Source organism: Trichechus manatus, unplaced genomic scaffold, assembly GCF_000243295.1.
Source record: "Trichechus manatus latirostris isolate Lorelei unplaced genomic scaffold, TriManLat1.0 scaffold00170, whole genome shotgun sequence".
NCBI classification, from domain to species: Eukaryota; Metazoa; Chordata; class Mammalia; order Sirenia; family Trichechidae; genus Trichechus; species Trichechus manatus.
Genome location: NW_004444106.1, coordinates 3,822,074 through 3,836,785, shown reverse-complemented (window position 1 = coordinate 3,836,785; position 14,712 = coordinate 3,822,074). Strand labels below are relative to the sequence as shown.

At 43.0% G+C, this 14,712-nt stretch overlaps 1 protein-coding gene across 2 annotated transcripts in view; it reads right to left on the bottom strand.

Annotated features, from left to right (window-relative positions):
* The window catches only part of LOC101357920 (integrin alpha-M), a 34,679-nt gene that overhangs the window by 1,244 nt on the left and 18,723 nt on the right, over positions 1-14,712 (bottom strand). Inside the window, exons 13-29 of one of the 2 annotated variants that reach the window (XM_023741049.1) lie at positions 11,472-11,612; positions 11,170-11,382; positions 7,323-7,453; positions 7,066-7,229; positions 5,139-5,293; positions 4,911-5,042; positions 4,675-4,748; positions 4,309-4,450; positions 4,099-4,221; positions 3,449-3,528; positions 2,501-2,584; positions 2,097-2,172; positions 1,467-1,574; positions 1,183-1,266; positions 928-1,041; positions 739-840; positions 391-501 (exon numbers count right to left, since the gene is read on the bottom strand). In XM_023741049.1, the coding sequence (XP_023596817.1) occupies positions 391-501; positions 739-840; positions 928-1,041; positions 1,183-1,266; positions 1,467-1,574; positions 2,097-2,172; positions 2,501-2,584; positions 3,449-3,528; positions 4,099-4,221; positions 4,309-4,450; positions 4,675-4,748; positions 4,911-5,042; positions 5,139-5,293; positions 7,066-7,229; positions 7,323-7,453; positions 11,170-11,382; positions 11,472-11,612 (2,034 nt within the window). The remainder of the gene's footprint in view (positions 1-390; positions 502-738; positions 841-927; positions 1,042-1,182; positions 1,267-1,466; positions 1,575-2,096; positions 2,173-2,500; positions 2,585-3,448; positions 3,529-4,098; positions 4,222-4,308; positions 4,451-4,674; positions 4,749-4,910; positions 5,043-5,138; positions 5,294-7,065; positions 7,230-7,322; positions 7,454-11,169; positions 11,383-11,471; positions 11,613-14,712) is intronic. The other variant, XM_012558471.2, reaches the window with a different exon arrangement.

Here is a 14,712-nt window from a genome sequence, read left to right as displayed (position 1 = left end):
ATGTGGCACTGTCTAGAAGGGACCTAGGAAAAATTCAGTAGAGAGGAAATGGCATCAATATTGTAGCCAGGAAAGGGAGAGATACAATACTACAGTATAACGACAATAACTGTTCCTTTTATAGTGGTCGCACTGTGCCAGGGGCCATTATATGTGCTCTGCATATATTAACCCAATTACTTTCACAATCCCACGGGTAGGTATTTATTCTCATTTTATTGCTGAAGAACCTGAGGGATAGACACTGAGTTGCCCACGGTCACACAGCTATATTCAATGCTGGCAGTCAAATCAACTAATGGAGCTGCTGAGTACCTGCTTTTAGAGATGAGGGATGGAGAAGCAATAAGGAAGAGGGAGTAGGTGAGAAGAGGGCCAACAAGGAAATACCTTGTACAGTCCCACGGTGATGAGGGCCAGAAGCAACAGTCCCCCCACGGAACTGCCCACAATAAGCGGTACAGGGTTGTGAATTTCATACTGCTCCACTTTGGTCTGTGTCTGGGGAAGAGAGACGGGGAAGGAGGCGCATCAGGGGAGATAGACTGGATTTCAGAGGATTTCGCCAATCAGACCTTTAGCTCTCCCTGAACTCCCTGCTATTCTCCCAACCCCACCCCTCACTCCTCCTTCTCCCTCTCTTCCCTTTCTTTTTCCAGTTCTCTTTACCCAGAGATCTCCAGAAGCCCAGCTTTCCCTCCTCCCTCCAACAATCCCTCTGTGCCCCCAGACAGATACCTGGGCCCTCACAAATGCCTCCTGTCCTGGAAGCAGGGTAAACACCGAATTGTTAAACAAGATCTCAGCTGTGCTCACAACCAGGAGGTAGTTATTCGAAGTCTGTGGAAGAGAGCAGTGTGGCAGCTGAACCCGTGGGCCCCTGAAGTATCACATCTGCATCTGGCTGAGCCTCAGGACCCCACATACCTTGATATACCAGTCAAATGAGAGGTTGCCTTTGAGGGTGACGGTGAATTCTTCCTGGATGCTGAAGGAAGGGATGTCATACTGTATTCTCTTGCAGACTGCAATAGAGCAGTTCTGGGGAGGGTAGGAGAGAAGGGAGATCACTAAGAAAGCTGGAATGCAGAAAACATCACCATGGATTCAGCCCACTAAACAAGGAGGCCATATTGGGCTCTAACTAGGGGATGGTGCTGAGGGCCCACGGGTCCAGCTCACCACAACTGAGGTCTTCTTAATCTCAGCCAGGAAGTCAGTGTGAGGAGGAAATCTTTCTTCAGTGTAGGATGAATTGTAGATGTTCTGAGGAAAGAGAGACACTGTGAGAAGAGACAGCAATGAGGGCTTCTGGGTCCATCATAAAGGAGGGGTGAGGCTGCCTGGGTCTAGGTGAGGGCCAGAGGGGACAGCTCCAAAATCCAGAAGGGTCCACAGATTTTAGGAAAGACAAGGGCCGTGGAGGGAGGATCTGGAGCCACCTCCTCAGGCCCAGCTGGGCTCACCTGGGAGAAGTCAACCTGGAGTTCTTTCAACACCTTCACCTGGTTCAGCAGAACGGGGACCCAGAAGACCACACTGATGGATACGCTCCTGTCCCCCAGGTTACTGAACTGCATGGGGTGTGGGAGGCAGAAGGGGAGTCAGAGCTCTGGGCCTTTCTGCCCCTGCCAGATCCTGGGATCAGTCTCCCACCTCCTACAGCTACAGCCCAGTACACCTGAATAAGGCCTCATTTGCCCAGGAATCCTGCCCTCTGGATGCTTTCTGGGAGGCAGTAGAGTGTAGTAGCTAAACACATACACTGGAGAGCCAGACAGGCTCTTGAGTGACCTTTGGCATGTTTTTTAACATCTCTGAGCCCCAGTTTCTTTATCTATAAACTGGGAACGATGACAGTGTCTAGTTCACAGAGTTGTCAAGCAGATAAAATGAGTTAATTATATATATGTGTGCGTGTGTACATATACATATGTGCATGCTTGTGTGTGTAGAGAGTGAGAAGGAGCTTAGAACTGTGCTTAGCACATAGTAGGCACTTTATGCATGGTTCCCATCATTATTTCTGCATTCCCATCACATTGATTTTCCTCCCCAGCCTCCTTCTCAGGACTCGGATGTCCATAGCTCCCCACCTGATATTGATGCTCCACAACCCGGCTGGTGCTCTCTGAGGCTGTGAAGTTGAGATATTTGGTAGAGTGCTCAAGGCTGATGGGATAAAGAAGGGGTAGGGACAGGAGACAACAGAGCATCAGGGCTGCCCCAGGAAAGCATCTCGGGCTAAGAGTGTAAGGGGGTGAACAGGCACGTGGGTAATGCAGCCCTGATGGGTGCAGGCAAAATGATGTGAAAGGGCAATGTGTGTTGGACACAGTGCATGCCAGTTTGGGCCATTCATACACACACACAAATATATAAACACATACACAGGCACACATATACACACGCACATATATCCTTATACTCAGACACATTACACACAAATACACAATTGCCCGTGTGCAGCCCAGTGGTGAAGGCAGAGCTAAGGCAGAACCTGGTGACCACTGTGTGGACAGCATATTTCACAGGCAGTTCCAGCTGGAATTCAGATTTTTTGGTCTTGGGCATGTTGTTCTCACTGAAGGGAAAGAGAGCTCTAGTCAGCTCTTGAGAGCTGAGACTCAACCTTTCCTTCTTCCTGTTCCTCACCAACCACCTCCAAAGGATCACCAATTCCTGTCATCCCTGCATTCTAACATCACGGTTCTCTAACTCCCTCCCCCCACCTAGCCCAGGCCCAGCCCCAATGATATGGATGTCTGCAGAAACGTTCTCCTAACTGGTCCCCCAATTCAAAACTGCTCCCGCTCCTGGGGGTGATCTTTCTAGCATACAAATCTGATCATGTCACTCCCATAGGTTAAAGTGCAAATTCTCTGACATCGCCCGTCAGTCATTTTATGACACGGTCGCAGCCCATCTCTCCAGCCTGTATCTAACCACCACCAACTCCCTAAATCCTGCACTAGGTACTGAGACCTTACTGAGCTTCCATTCCTTAAACACACCCTGATCTTCGCAGTCTCCAGGTTCTGCCTGGTGCATGCGTCCTTCTTTCTACCTCATGCCCACCATCAGTTCATGCCTTTGCTTGGCTAATTCACTGCCTAAATCTTCAGGAATTTTCTCTGAACAGCAAGCTCCGAAGAACGCTGTACATTCCCCCATTTAATCATTCATTTCATACTGTATTGTAATTGCCGATTTACTTGTCTGTCTTTACCACTAAATGGTAAGCCTTGTGAGAGCAGAAACTACATCTGTCTTGTCCATGACTGCCTCGCCAGCACTGAGCACAATGCCTAGCACACGATGGGTGCTCCACCAGTGTTTGACGAGCCGAAGGGGAAACTCAGTGGGAAAAAGGGCAAAGACCCACCCTGGACAAGGGGCTGGGGCTTCAAAGGGAAGGACACTTGTGGGGGGGCTTGGCACAGCTCACCTGGTCACATTGGCTTTGAGGAGTAATTTGTTTCCAAAAGAAGCATCAGAGTCCACATCGAAAGTGGTATTAAAGGTGACCTGAGGTTGGAGAAAGGAGAGGCAATGACGAGAATAGAAAAGAAGGAACAACCAAAACGTCCGTCAGCTGATGAAATGAAATGTCCATACAATGCAATATTATTCGTCTATAAAAAGAAATAAAGCACTGATAGATGCTACATCATGGATAAACCTCAGAAACATTACGCTAACATGAAAGAAGCTAGTCACAAAAGACCACATATTGTAAGATTCCATTTATATGAAATGTCCAGAACAGACCAATCTATAGAGACAGAAAGATTAGTGATTGCCAACTGCTGGAGAGGATAGAAGGACGGGAGAGGGTGATGGCTAGAGGGAGCAGGGTCTCTTTTTGAGGTAATAAAAATGTTCTGCTATTGATGGTGGTGATGTATGCACAACTCTGTGAATATACTAGAAGTCACTGAACGGTACACTTCCAAAGGATGAATTGTATGGTGTGTGAATTATCTCAATAAAGCTGTCTTTAAAAAGGGGATCTACCAAAAAAAAAAAAAAAAAGAATCAAAGAGATACATTTCAGGAGAAGAAAAAGGAGGAAAAAAAGGAGCCAGTAGTTCTGACCTCGGAGTTGCCTGGGAAGATGGGGTGGTTTATGTTGCAGCTGACGCTCTTCAGGGTCCCAGGCCCTTCATGGGAGGGCCCAGACTCACAGGACAGGCGCCAGAATCTCTGTGAGCGCTGGTTCTGGAAGGCAAAGGATGTGACAGTGGTCATGTCAACAGCCACAAGGATGGGAAAAGGTCAGATAGAACCTGAGACAAATTCTGTTACCTGGGCCCCTGACACTCTCCGATAAGACAAGCCAGGTGGGTAGAAGAAGGCAACCTGAGTCCTGTAGGAGTCCTCGCCCTGGTTTCTCACAGTCAGAGTCACATTGAGGTCCCGGGAACCACCCACCACCAGTGTGTCCAGGCTGTAGGAGGAACAAGAGAGACCATGAGGTGCTGTGGCAAGTCTACTCTGAATGATGTGGAGATCTGAAGAGAGAAGATAGTAGATGGGACAGCTGCAAGGGACTTGTGGTACACAAACAGCTCCCAAAGAGCTGCCCTATGCCAGGCTCCCTCAAAGGCCAGAAGAACAGAGGGTTTAGTCACGATGTAGGTTTAGAGGAGGCAATGAGGAAAAGAAACTCACTTCATAAAACTGAAGGTGACGCTGAGGTCATCCTGGCAGATACCATCATTGCCACAATTTTTCTCAAAGGGGAACTGTAAAAATAGAATAAGATGAAAGGAAAGGAAACGATGGAATGATGGGAAATAAAATAATAAGATGAAATATTGAAATAAAATTATATGAAATAAAATGAGCTTCAATAATCTTGGCTCTGGTCTTTTCCATGCCCACAGGGCCCCAACTCTAGGACTCACCAAGGCTGTGAAGAGTCTCTGAGCATCCATAGCCAGCACTGGCCGGAGATTCCCGAAAGAGGGTGAGGGCCGCCCCTCCAGAGAGAAGTTGAGGCGCAGGACAATGGGAGTCACTGGGTCCTCTACACAATCCTAAGAGACAATGGGGTATGGGGGTCTGCCCTCCTCAGTTTCCCAAATCCACCCCATGCTTGGAGGACCCAGGGGTCCAATCACCCGCCTGCTCACCGGTAACTGTAGCTTCAGGGTGTCACAATTCTCCATCAATGCCAAGGTCTGTGTTTGTCTATATGTAGAGTTCTTTGTCTCATCAAAGACGGCACGGGGATTTGGGCGGCCAGCATCCAGAGCCAGGTCATAAGTGATAATGCTTTGGATCTCTCCTGAAGTGTCAGAGCAGCATGGGGTTAGGAGTCTAGGCTTTAGAGTCAGACAGACAGGGGTTTGAGGCCCAACTCCATAGCTCCCCAGCTGTGCGACTTTTGATTTGTTATCTGACCTTTCTGAGACTCAGTTCCTTATTTTTAAAGTGAAAATAAAATCACACCTTCCCACTGGTGAAGATAAATGAAATAATGTCTGTAAAGAATTTAGCACAGTGCCTGCCACATAGTACGTGCTCAATAAAGGGTTACCTGCTATTATATACCATAAAGTTAATTGCATTTTTCAGGCTGCTTTGGTTTCCAGCAGTTTGATTATAATGCACCTTGATATGTTTATATTTGTATTTCTACTGCTTTGTAGAGAATCTTGATGTCTTTCATCAGTTTTGGAAAATTCTTAACAGCCGTTGCTTCTTTCTTATTCCTCCTCTCTTTCTGGGATTCCAGTTACATGTTTGTTAATTCTTTCAGCATGTCCCACACATCTCTTATGATTTTTTTCATGTATTTTTCATCCTTTCTTCTCTGTGTTAATCTGAATTCCTTCATTTAGTCTGTCTGCTGGTTCACTAATCTGTTCTGCTTCTAATCTGCTATTAAACCTATTTATTAAATTCTTAATTTTAGTCATTGTATTTTTTCTGTTCTAGAGTTTCCATCTTACTGTATTTTATGATTTTCAGGTCTTTGTCAAAGTTCTCCATCCCTTCCCTTATTCTTTTGAAAATAGTAATTTTAGTTATTCTAAGGTCCTTATCTGATAGCTCTAATTTCTGAATTAAATGTGAGTCTGTTTCTATTGTTTATTGTTTCTCTTTGCTGCTAACCAATTGTTTTTTGGATCATAAGTCTTTGCTGAAATTCTCCATCCTTTCTTTTGTATTCTTGAAGATATTAATTGTAATTATTTTCAAATTCGTACCTAATATCTTTAATCTCTGAATAACCCGTGGATCTCTTTCCATTGTCTATTGTTTCTCTTGGTTGCTAGTCAATAGTCTCAGTGGAAAGATCTAGGTTTTTACCAAGGCTCCTCTCAAATCTATATCTCTTAAGCACTGGAAATCTGCTGAATTCTCTGCTCAGCTCTTTAGTTTCCCAACTACTTTTTTCTATTGGGTTTCTTAGAGTATTCACCTGAGCATTCATGGCTTAGGAGTCAGCCAATGACTTGAAAGGAATTTCTATGTAGGTTTTGGGGTACCTTCTCTACAATTTCCTACTCTCTAGGACTTTGTCAATTTCCAGCCCTGCTGGTGGCCCCTAACTCTGACTGTTGTCTCCTTAGGCCAATAAGACTCCTTCTAGAAAGTTAATTGTATTCTCCCTCCATCCTGTTTCTTTCTAGTACCACCATTAGTATTCCCCCACTTCAAGCATCATGCCATTCTTTGAGAATAAGGACAAAGGGAGAAGTCAGGCTGGTTGTGATAAACTGCATGCTTGAATGCTTTGTGAATTTGTGTTTGGCTTCATCAACTCAATTTCCCCTTTAAATGAATTCTCTCTGAGATAGAAAACCCTGGTTGATTCACAAATATGGTGTCCTTGGTTCTCTGGAGAACTGAGAGAATGAGGGATGATTACTTGCTCGCTTCTTTGGTAGGGTTTTCTGGGCCTCTACACCCAGCACAGAAGTAGCCTGCTCACTCTAGCCAAACTTGGAGAAGCCTTGTCAGAGCCTTTGAGAACTGAGCTCTGTACTGCCAGAAGGCTGAACAGACTTGGTTGCCATTTAACCTATTGAGACTTAACCTACCAAGCCTCACCTACTGTCAGTCGGTCCCGTGTGATTTTGCGGACACGGAAGCAGATTCTGACCTCCCCAGCATTCTGGTTTCTCGCCACCGGTCCGTGACACTCAAATACCTTCCTTGCCACTTCTCTGGGTGTGAACTCCATGGTCACCTCGACTCTTAATACCGGCTGGGACCTGCAGGGACACCAGAGGACCACCAGGAGGCTTCAGACAGTAAAGAGACTTCTTCAAGAGAGGACATGTGGTGTACTCCAAAGGGATTCTCACCTGAACAGCAGCATATGCCCCTGGGCTCCTACAGCCAGGTCCACCAGACCATCCAGTGTGATATCCTGGCCACCACTCAGTGACTGACCAAAATATTGGAGCCTGGGAGACAGCTGGGAGCCTGCAATCCGCTGAAGTGAAAGAGAGTGTGAGAAACAATAGTAAAATGTGTCCCCCAGGGTGACCTGATAAGTTGAGGTTCTCTGGACTCCACTCAAGTCTCATCTCTCATAACTTCTGTTAAGGAATTAGAGGAAGTATTCATCTTATACCACAATCTTAATATGATACCCAAAATTTCCATCAAATATCTGGGTTTTTCAGGGAAAACAAAAAATTTTACAGGGAAAGAGAAGTACATAGTATACTATTTGGTTCAGCTAAATCTCATTTACATGGTCAGAATAATGAAAACACTGAATATTGAGCTAACCAAAATTATCATATAAATGTACGGAATGAATGGGACAGGACGGTGGGGAAATGAAAGAGGTGTTAATGTGTGGCAAGAGGTGAGCTGAGAGCTCAATTCTCACTTCCTATGATGGGAAATCATTGCTAAAACAAAAATCAAGAAGTAACAAAATGATCATATTATTTGGTAGTATGGAGAATCAGTGAAAGAGCTGAAGGTGGTTTCCTTGAGAGAAGGGGATATGTGTGTGTGGAGACTTTTATTTTTTATAATGAGCCTTTTAGAATTGTTTCACTTTTTAAACTATGTGCAAAAATGACACTGAAAAAAATAACAGTCAAATAATAAAAAGAAAAATTTTAAGTGATTTTGTCAGCTGGAAGGATTCATGGAGAAACATGAGATGCTGGAAATGTGCTATCTCTTAATCTAGGTGGTTGCTACTTAAGTTTACACGTACGTAAAATCCATCACTTAAGATTTGTGTGCTTACTGCTTCAATATTATACCTCAAATTTTTTTAAAGAAAAAAGTTATGGTATTCTGTTGGGAGGAAGCTGTGTTTTGAAATAATGTGTTAGTCTGGAGAATCACACCAGCCTCACCCTACCCCACGTCAATCGTAAGAAAAAAGGAAGTGAAAAATGCAAACAGGAGAATAGGATAGTGTGATCCTTTTTGTAGTTGTTTAATCCCCAAGTCTATGTGTGTATGCATGTGTGCCTGTGGACATAGGAAGTACTCTCCCTTAGCCTTGTCTTCCTTTAGAGGGTGAGTTATGGTTGGGATGAGGGAGCTAAGGCTTTCACTGTTAACTTTAGAATTTTAAATTTCTACAACAAGAACGTAAAGCCTCTGTAATAAAAATAAAATAAAACCAGAGTCCTTAACTCTCATTTACATAGCAAAACAGTGGGCCCCAGTGAAAAGAAACATAATTATAATACTCATATTTGTGGAGCGAGGCTCTGCCACCCAGAGAGAAATGTGTAAGACAGCATTTCTCAGCTTTATCTGCACCTAAAAAACTTAGTAAAAGAAAAAAAAAACACTAGAGTTTCTACTTAGAGGGAGCAAAAGAGAATAAAGGAAATCAAAGGCTCAAAGAAGAAACTAGTCTACAGGACTAACTGCCCACACAAACCACTGCCTCTTCTAATCTGACACCAGAAGAACTAGATGGTGGCCGGCTACCACTACGGACCATTCTGACCAGGGACACAACAGAAGGTCCCTGATAGAATGGGAGGAAAATGTAGAAAATTCAAATACCTATAAAAGGTCAGACCTACTGGACTGATAGAGGCTAGAGGAACCCCCAAGACTATCGTCCTAAGATACTCTTTGAACTTGGAACTGAATTGATTTCTGGAGTTCACCTTTCAGCTAACTAATAGATTGGCTTATAAAATAAACAATATCACCCTTGAATAATGTGCTCCCGTAAGCAATCAACTGTATGAGACCAAATGGTCAACATTTACCCAAAGCAAAGATGAGAAGGCAAGGAGGGGAAAGGAAGTTAAATCAATGGAAATAGAACAAACAGAATGGAAATAGTGGGAATGCTGATACATTGTGAAAACTGTAACCAATTTCTATAAAAAATTGTATAAAAATTGTTAAACGGGAACCTAATTTGCTGAGTAAACTTTTACCTAAAACACAATAAAATATGATTTAGAAAAATTCTGGGGCCTATATACTATATTGTCCCATACAAAATTCCACTAATCTATGGTGGAAAATGATCAGACCAGTGGTTGCCTCCAGGATGAGGTTAGGGGCAGGAAGTGACAGAGAAGGTGTGGGAAGAAAATTTCTGGAGGATAATGATCTTCAGTATCTTGATAGGGGTACAGGTTACACAGGTGTATGCGTTTGTCAAAACTCACTGAAAGGCTAAAGACACTAAAAATTTGTGCATTTTACTGTCTATAAGTTTTACCTTAAAAAAAGTGTAAACAAATATTGATTTCTAACAAATATACAGGCTGAAGTTTAGGTGGAAAGTGGACAGATGCTACAACTTACTTTTAAATGCATTAAAATATACACAAAATGGACTGACGGATGGATAGAAAAGGATAGAAGGATGAATATGAGATAGTAAATATGATAAAATGTTAATAATACGTGGTAGATACATCAGTGTTCACGGTACAATTCTTTCAGCTTTGCTGTATATTTGAGAGATTCTCAAATAAATGTAAAGTAATCTACTGATACCTGGGGTTCCAATCCCAGAATAATTAAATCAGAAACCCTATAGGTGGGGTCTGGTCCCTGGGTGGCTCAAGCAGTTTGCACTCGGCTACTAATCTAAAGGTTGGCAGTTCGAATCCACCCAGTGGCACCAAGGAAGAAAGCCCTGGTGATGTGCTTCCATAAAGACTATACTAAAAAAAAAAAAACAACAAAAAAAAAACACTATGTAGCAGTTCTACTCTGTAACACGTGGGGTTGCCATGAGTCAGAATCAACTCGACCGTAATGGGTTTGGATTTTTGTTTTTATTAATGGGGTCCAAACATCTGTTTTTCTTTGCTTTTTTAAGACCTTCAGGTGATTTTAACGTGTGAGCAGGGTTCTCGGGAGTGAGGGATTTGGCAGAAGTGAGGCTACAGAGAGAGAAAGGACATGAGAAAAATGTGAGGCTGGAAAAGGCTTGGAGACTGAGGCCAGACAACAGAGACAGCCTTAGCTGGCTGCAGTGAGAGAGAAGATGACACAGGTGAGATGGAACCAGACCGTGAGGGTCCCTCCACACAGTGGGTTCCATACGGCAGGAAACAGGGAGCCATGTTAGAGAGGAAAGCAGTTGTGGAGACCAGGATACAGGGTAACAGCCCATCAGAGCAGCTACATAATTTGCAGAACCCAGTGCAAAAGAAAAATGCAGAGCCCTTGTTCAAAAATTATTAAGAATTTCAAGATGGGGACAGCAGAGCATTAAACCCAGTGCAGGGCCCTTCTGAGAGTGGGATCCTGTGTGACTGCACAAATTGCACATCCAAGAAGTGTGCACTCCCTAGTAGGGTGACCAACCATAGGGGTTTCAGTGGAACTTTCAGTGCTAAAAATCAGGATGGGCCTGGGCAAACCACTGGCTAGTCATCTACCAGAATTGTAACTTGAAAGAAAGGAATTACATCCCTACACATCCAGCAGGCCATTTTATCATTCCTGACTCCCTCATCACTGAAGTGGAGATGATGATCTCCCCCCGCCCCACCATGCACCTCCTGTATTGTGGTGAGATGTAATCTAGAGGAGACTTTGAGATTTCTGTGAAGTGTGTGTTATTATTTTTAAAGGTTCTGAGAAGGAATCCTGGGAGAACTGATCTAGCAGCTGTGGGAACGTTGTGTTAGAAGGGGACAGGTCATCGAAGCAGCTACTGTCATGACAAAGACAGTGATGGGGCCTCACCTGGCTGTGGGAGGGGTTGACGCCCAGCCCTGATGCTCCAAGAAATATGTAGACGGCACCTCGGTTCTCCTGCTCCCCTGGTGCTCCAATGGCCACGTCTGTCAACTTGTCCCCATTTACGTCCCCCAGCACTGTCAGGGCTGCACCAAAGCGGCCCCAAGTATGGCCCTGCTCCCCCAAGAGAACAGCCTTACACTGCCACTTGGCCCGCTGCTGAACAAAACCAGTGTTAGGCCCCAAGTGGGCAACCCCTCCACCCCACACCTGGGACCCACCCAGCCCAGGCCCCGTCAGTCACTCACCCCCCGGGGCAAGGGGCAGATAGACACCTGGCCCCCCCGGCTCTGCTCATAGTAATGGGGGGCCCCGATGAGGATCAGGTCGGTGTTGCCATCTATGTCCATGTCCACGGAGCAGAGGGAGGCCCCAAAGTAGGAGCCGATCTGAAAGAGATGGGGCCAGGATCACATACCTCTTCCCACTAAAAGCAATTAGGGGTGGGGGACGGGGGAGGAGTTTCCCCTTGAAGAAAAGTCACATCCGCTGGGGAAAGCCCTTTGGAGCTGAAGTGATCCTCTATATAACTGATGTTAAATTCTCATTTGAATATGCTGCCAGCTAGAGGAGACCATTATAGTGTCAATGGGCCATAGGTGAGGATTTACCCCAAATGGTCTTCCAGGGAGATTATTAAGGCAGCAAAGGAGAAGTTGGATTGGACAACACAGAGAGAAAAGCCTGGAAGGACAGACAGGATACCCTTTCAACATATTGGACATCTTTAGGGAGATAAAAATCAAAGTTGGCAATCTGATTGATAAGGAATCAACTGGCTTGGATTAAGAATAACTATTGCTACCCAGGAATTTTTTTTGTGATATTGAGAAACAGCATCTACATACCAGTAAAGGGATTTTAAAAGGATGTTTAATGTCAATATGTAGAATTTATGCATAGGATTTGTCCATTTAATCCATCATTCATTCACTCATTCATTCATTCAACAAGCAAGGGTTTGCTTTTTGTCAATCCAAGACCAAGTTATGGAGACGCGGTGCCTTCCAAAGCTTTCAGTGCAGGAAGGTGGGGGAGGGAATAATAAATCGATAACCAGGGAAACGTATATATCAATTTCAAACTGGAACAAGTTCTAGAAAGGACAAATGTGAGGGGCATCATACCACTACTCCCTGCAACCTGATTTCTGCCCTACACACCACTGAGGGTGGCCTCACTGATAGCCCAACAAAAGCAAGTACAGTTTCGTGAGTTTTGACAAATATGAAAAATCATATAACTACCACCACAGTCAAGAGAGTTTCATCACCTTCATGCCCCATTGTAATCAACATCTCCCCACCAAGGGCAATCACTCATCTGCTTTCTGTATCTATAATTTTGCCTTTTCCAGAATGTCATATAAATGGAATTGTATAGTATGTTGCCTATGAGTTCGGCTTCTTTCACCTAGCATGATACATTTGAGGTTCAATATGTCCGTTTTGTTATATGCTATTATATGTCCATTCTTATATATTGCTGAATACTGTATTCAATTTTATGGATATACCACAGTTTGTTTATCCATTTCCAGTTGAAGGACATTTGGGTTGTTTCTAGTTTTCAGTGGTTACGAATAGAGAACTAGAAACATTTGCATATAAGTTTCATGTGGACATGTTTTCATTTCTCTTAGGCAAATACCTAGGTGTGGGATTGCTGGTATGGTAAGTGCATGTTGAACTTTATAAGAAATTGGCAAACTGTTTACCAAAGTAGTCATGCCGTTTTCCATTCTCACAGCACTGTATGAGAGTACCAATTGCTATATATCCTTGTTGGCACTTAATATTGTCAGTTTATATTTATTTTAGCCATTCTAATAGGTGTTCAGAAGCCCTTGGTGGTGCAGTGGTTAAGCACTCGGCTTCTGACTGGAAAGTCAGCAGTTCCAACCCAACAGCCGCTCCTCAGGAGGAAGATATGGCAGTCTGCTCCGCTAAAAATTTACAGCCTTGGAAACCCTATGGGGAAGTTCTACTCTGTCCTATAGGGTCGGTATGAGTCAGAATCCACTCGACAACAATGGGTTTGTTTTGTTTTTTGGTAATAGGTGTGCAGTGGTATCTCATTGTGGTTTTAATTTGTATTTCCCTAATGATTAATGAGCTATGGCTGCTAACCAAAAGGTCAGCAGTTTGAATCCACCAGCTGCTCCCTGGAAACCCTATGGGGCAGTTCTACTCTGTCCTATAGGGTTGCTATGAGTCGGAATTGACTGAATGGCAACAGGTTTGGTTTGTTTTGGTTTTAATGATTAATGATGTTGAACGTATTTTCATGTGCTTATTTGCCATCGGTATATCTTTTTTTTGTGAGGTGTCTGCTCAAATTTTTTGCTTATTTTTTAATTGAGTTGTTTGATTTCTTATTGTTGAGTTCTGAGGGTTCTTTATATATTCTGTATATAAGACTTTTGTCAGATAGGTAACCAAAAACAATTTTTTCAAATATTTTTCCCAGTTTGTGGCATGCCTTTTCATTTTCTTAATACTGTCTTTCACAAAACAAACAATTTTAATTTTGATGAAGCCTGATTTATTATTTTTTCTTTATGGATCATGCTTTTAGTGTCATATCTAAGATCTCTGAATAACCCGAAGATTTTCTCCTAAAAGTTTTATAGTTTTAGATTTTACATTTAGCTCTATGATCTATTTTGGATTAATTTTTTATGTGGTGCAAGGCATGGGTAGAGGTTTGGTTTCGTTTTTTTTTTTTTTTTTTTGCTGCTGTTAGTTTTTTTGCCTATGGATGTTCAGTTATTCCAGTACCATTTGTTGGAAAGACCCTCCATCAAATTGTCTTTATGCTTTTATTGGAAATCAATTGACCACATATGGATCAGTTTATTTCCGGACTTTCTATTCTGTTCCTCTGACCTACGTATCTTTCTTTTTCCGATGTCACCTTCTTGATAACTGTAACTTCATATGAAGTCTTAAAATCAGTAGTGTATAATTTCTTCACAAAATATCTAAGAGGTATTTATCTAAATTTTTTTCAAAACTGTTCTGGATAGTCTACTTTCTTTGATTTTCCACATAAATTTTAGAAGCAGTTTGCTGATTCTATAAAATACCCTTCTAGGATTTTGACTGGGGTTGTGCTGAATGTATAGATCAATTTGGGGAAAATTGACATCTTAATATTCAGTCTTCTAATCCATGGATACTGTATATCTTTCCGTTCATTTAGGTTTTTGATTTCTCTCATCAGTGTTTTATAGTTTTCATCATACGGGTATTAAACGTATTTTGTTAGATTTACACCTAAGTATTTTATAGGGTTTTGGTATTATTGTAAATGGTACTGATTTTTTTATTTAAATCTCTAATTGTTTGTTACCAGTATAGAAACAGGAGCCCTGGGAGCACAGTGGTTAAGAACTTGGCTGCTAACCAAAAGATCAGCACTTCAAATCCACTGGCTGCTCCTTGGAAACCCTATGGGGCAGGTTTCTTTTTTTTTCTTTTTTTTTTT